This window comes from Solanum dulcamara, chromosome 9 (assembly GCF_947179165.1).
Source record: "Solanum dulcamara chromosome 9, daSolDulc1.2, whole genome shotgun sequence".
Classification (NCBI taxonomy): Eukaryota; Viridiplantae; Streptophyta; class Magnoliopsida; order Solanales; family Solanaceae; genus Solanum; species Solanum dulcamara.
Window position 1 is genome coordinate 44,194,753 of NC_077245.1, and position 2,210 is coordinate 44,196,962.

At 37.9% G+C, this 2,210-nt stretch overlaps 1 protein-coding gene across 1 annotated transcript; it reads left to right on the forward strand.

The window, feature by feature from the left end:
- The first annotated feature begins 253 nt into the window (after positions 1-253).
- LOC129903664 (cold shock protein 1-like) lies at positions 254-625 on the forward strand. The gene has a single exon (XM_055979212.1). It carries the CDS (start codon positions 254-256, stop codon positions 623-625), a length of 372 nt encoding a protein of 123 aa, XP_055835187.1.
- Positions 626-2,210: the final 1,585 nt, after the last annotated feature.

A 2,210-nucleotide genomic window follows, 5' to 3' on the forward strand; every position in this document is an offset into this window, starting at 1 on the left:
GTGCCATCCTATTATTGGTCCGAGTTGTGACGGATCAGTTGAATCAACAAAAGGTGACTCATATGAATATGGGTAGAAAGAAAAGGAAACAGGTGAGCAAAATAAATGATATAAGGGAGAAATCTAGGGACTTTAAAAGGGCGCAAGCCGATAGTGGTTGATCTTTTTCTAATGCTCCGGTGTCTAGGCCTAGTAAGGAAGAACATCCCTTTTCCCCTTGTGAGAGGTGTGATAGGACTCATAAGGAGAATGCATGGCCGGTAAAGAGGGTTGCTACAAATGTGGTGATATGGGGCATAAGATAAGGGATTGTCAAGTGGCTTCTATTAAAGGGGGCAGGGATTCTAAGAGGGCTCGATGCAATGGTGGGACTTCTCAACCCAAACCCGATGGTAATTTTAGTGCATCTACTATTTCCAAGTGTTCCAAATATGGGATAAATCATAAGGGAGAGTGCTTAGCGGGGTTGGATGCTTATTATAGGTGTGGAAAGTTGGGCCATCATACAAGTGAGTGTAAGAGTGGTACTAGACCTCTAGATCTGGCCCAGACTATAGGTCGTCTGGATCAAAGTGCTACTATGTCAGATTGCGGTCAGCGCCAAGATAGATTGTATGCCTTTTAGATTCATCAGGAGTTAGAAGATTCTTTCAATATTGGGACTGGTAAGTTAAAGGTTTTTGATTTTGTAGTGTATTCATTGTTAGATCCGGTGCTAATTTGTGGTTTGTTGCTTCATTTCTTGCTAATAGGTTTGATGTACATCCTAAAATATTATTGGAACCCTATTTAGTGTCTACCCCCATTGGTTGTTTCTAGAAAAAAAACCTATAAGGGTTGTCCCGTGTTTATCTTGCATAAAGTTGTTCCTTGTGATCTCATTGAGCTTGACATGGTAGATTTTGATATTATTCTTGAATAGAAAGGTCATGATTCAATAGTAAAGGGTAAGTTTATTTCCTTTTTTAAGGCATGAAAATTGATTTCTAAGAGTTACATTTATCATATTGTGAAGGTTTGGGATATCAACTCCGAAAGTCCTTATTTTGAGTGGTTCCAATGATGGTGGTGCAAATTTTGTCTGAATCATCTTTGGTGGTGAATGTTAAGTCAAAACAAGGACTTGATCCATCATTGGTAGAGTTGAAGGAATTAGTAGGAGATAACAAAGTAGAAGTCTTTTCCCAAGGGGGAGATAGAGTACCTAGTTATCAAGGTCGGTTATGTGTTCCAATGTTGATGATATTAGATGAGTCATGATAGACAGAGAAGAGTGGGTGTTCCGTATTGTGATGATTGAAATCTGCTTATTCCATTTAAGGTTATAGACATGGAGGAAGAGCTTGATGGATCTAGTTGTGTACAATATATATGTAAGAGTATATTGATGTGTCCGTTAGTAGGATTTAATGCAAATATAGATTTAGAGATGCTAATATAGACATGAAAATTCTTAAGTGATGATGACTTCAAGAGAGCCATAAAGTGGTTAGAATGGCAGGCTTGAATGTGTGTTTGTACATATGTGAGTGATTGTAGTAGGCTATTGATGACTTTTTGTTAAGGGTTTCAAGTGAGTGCATTAGAGTGGTTATAGAACTAGGCTTGAATGTGCTATTGATAGCATGTGGGTGAGTGTATGGTGTATTGGGTGATTCTTGATTAGGCCTCGAAGTTTGACTAAATATGGTGGTTAGGAGAAGTACTCTTGGGATAAAATTTTCCTATAAAGGTGTCCGATCCTAAGGTATATTGATAAGGTGGCCTATGAACATGATTTTTCATTAGAGTTTGCCTCGGTTTATTCTGTATTCTATGTGTCTATGTTGAGAAAATGTGTGGGTGATCCTAGTTCATCGCCCCATTGGAAGTAATAAATGTTGAAGAAAGCTTGACCTATGAAGAGCTTCCTGTTGAACTTTTGGACCGGCAAGTTAAGAGATTGAGGAATAGGGAAGTTGCATCTGTCAAAGTTCTTTAGAGAAATCAACAAGTTGAAAGCGCTGCGTAGGAAGTGGAAACGGATATGATGAAACGCTGACCTCATCTTTTTCATTCTACTCAAGCCTAAGGTACTAAGTTATTCATACTCAAATGCTTAAGACTCCTATTTTTCAGTTTTCTTAAGTCCTCATATGCATGCATGTTCATGAAGTTTAATATTAAAGTCATGTTTTATGCTTAGTTTAAAGATCTCATATTTTATGCAT

Bases quoted from the DNA above. Each gene is read 5' to 3' on its own strand.
- LOC129903664 (XM_055979212.1), top strand. From the start codon at position 254: ATGGCCGGTAAAGAGGGTTGCTACAAATGTGGTGATATGGGGCATAAG.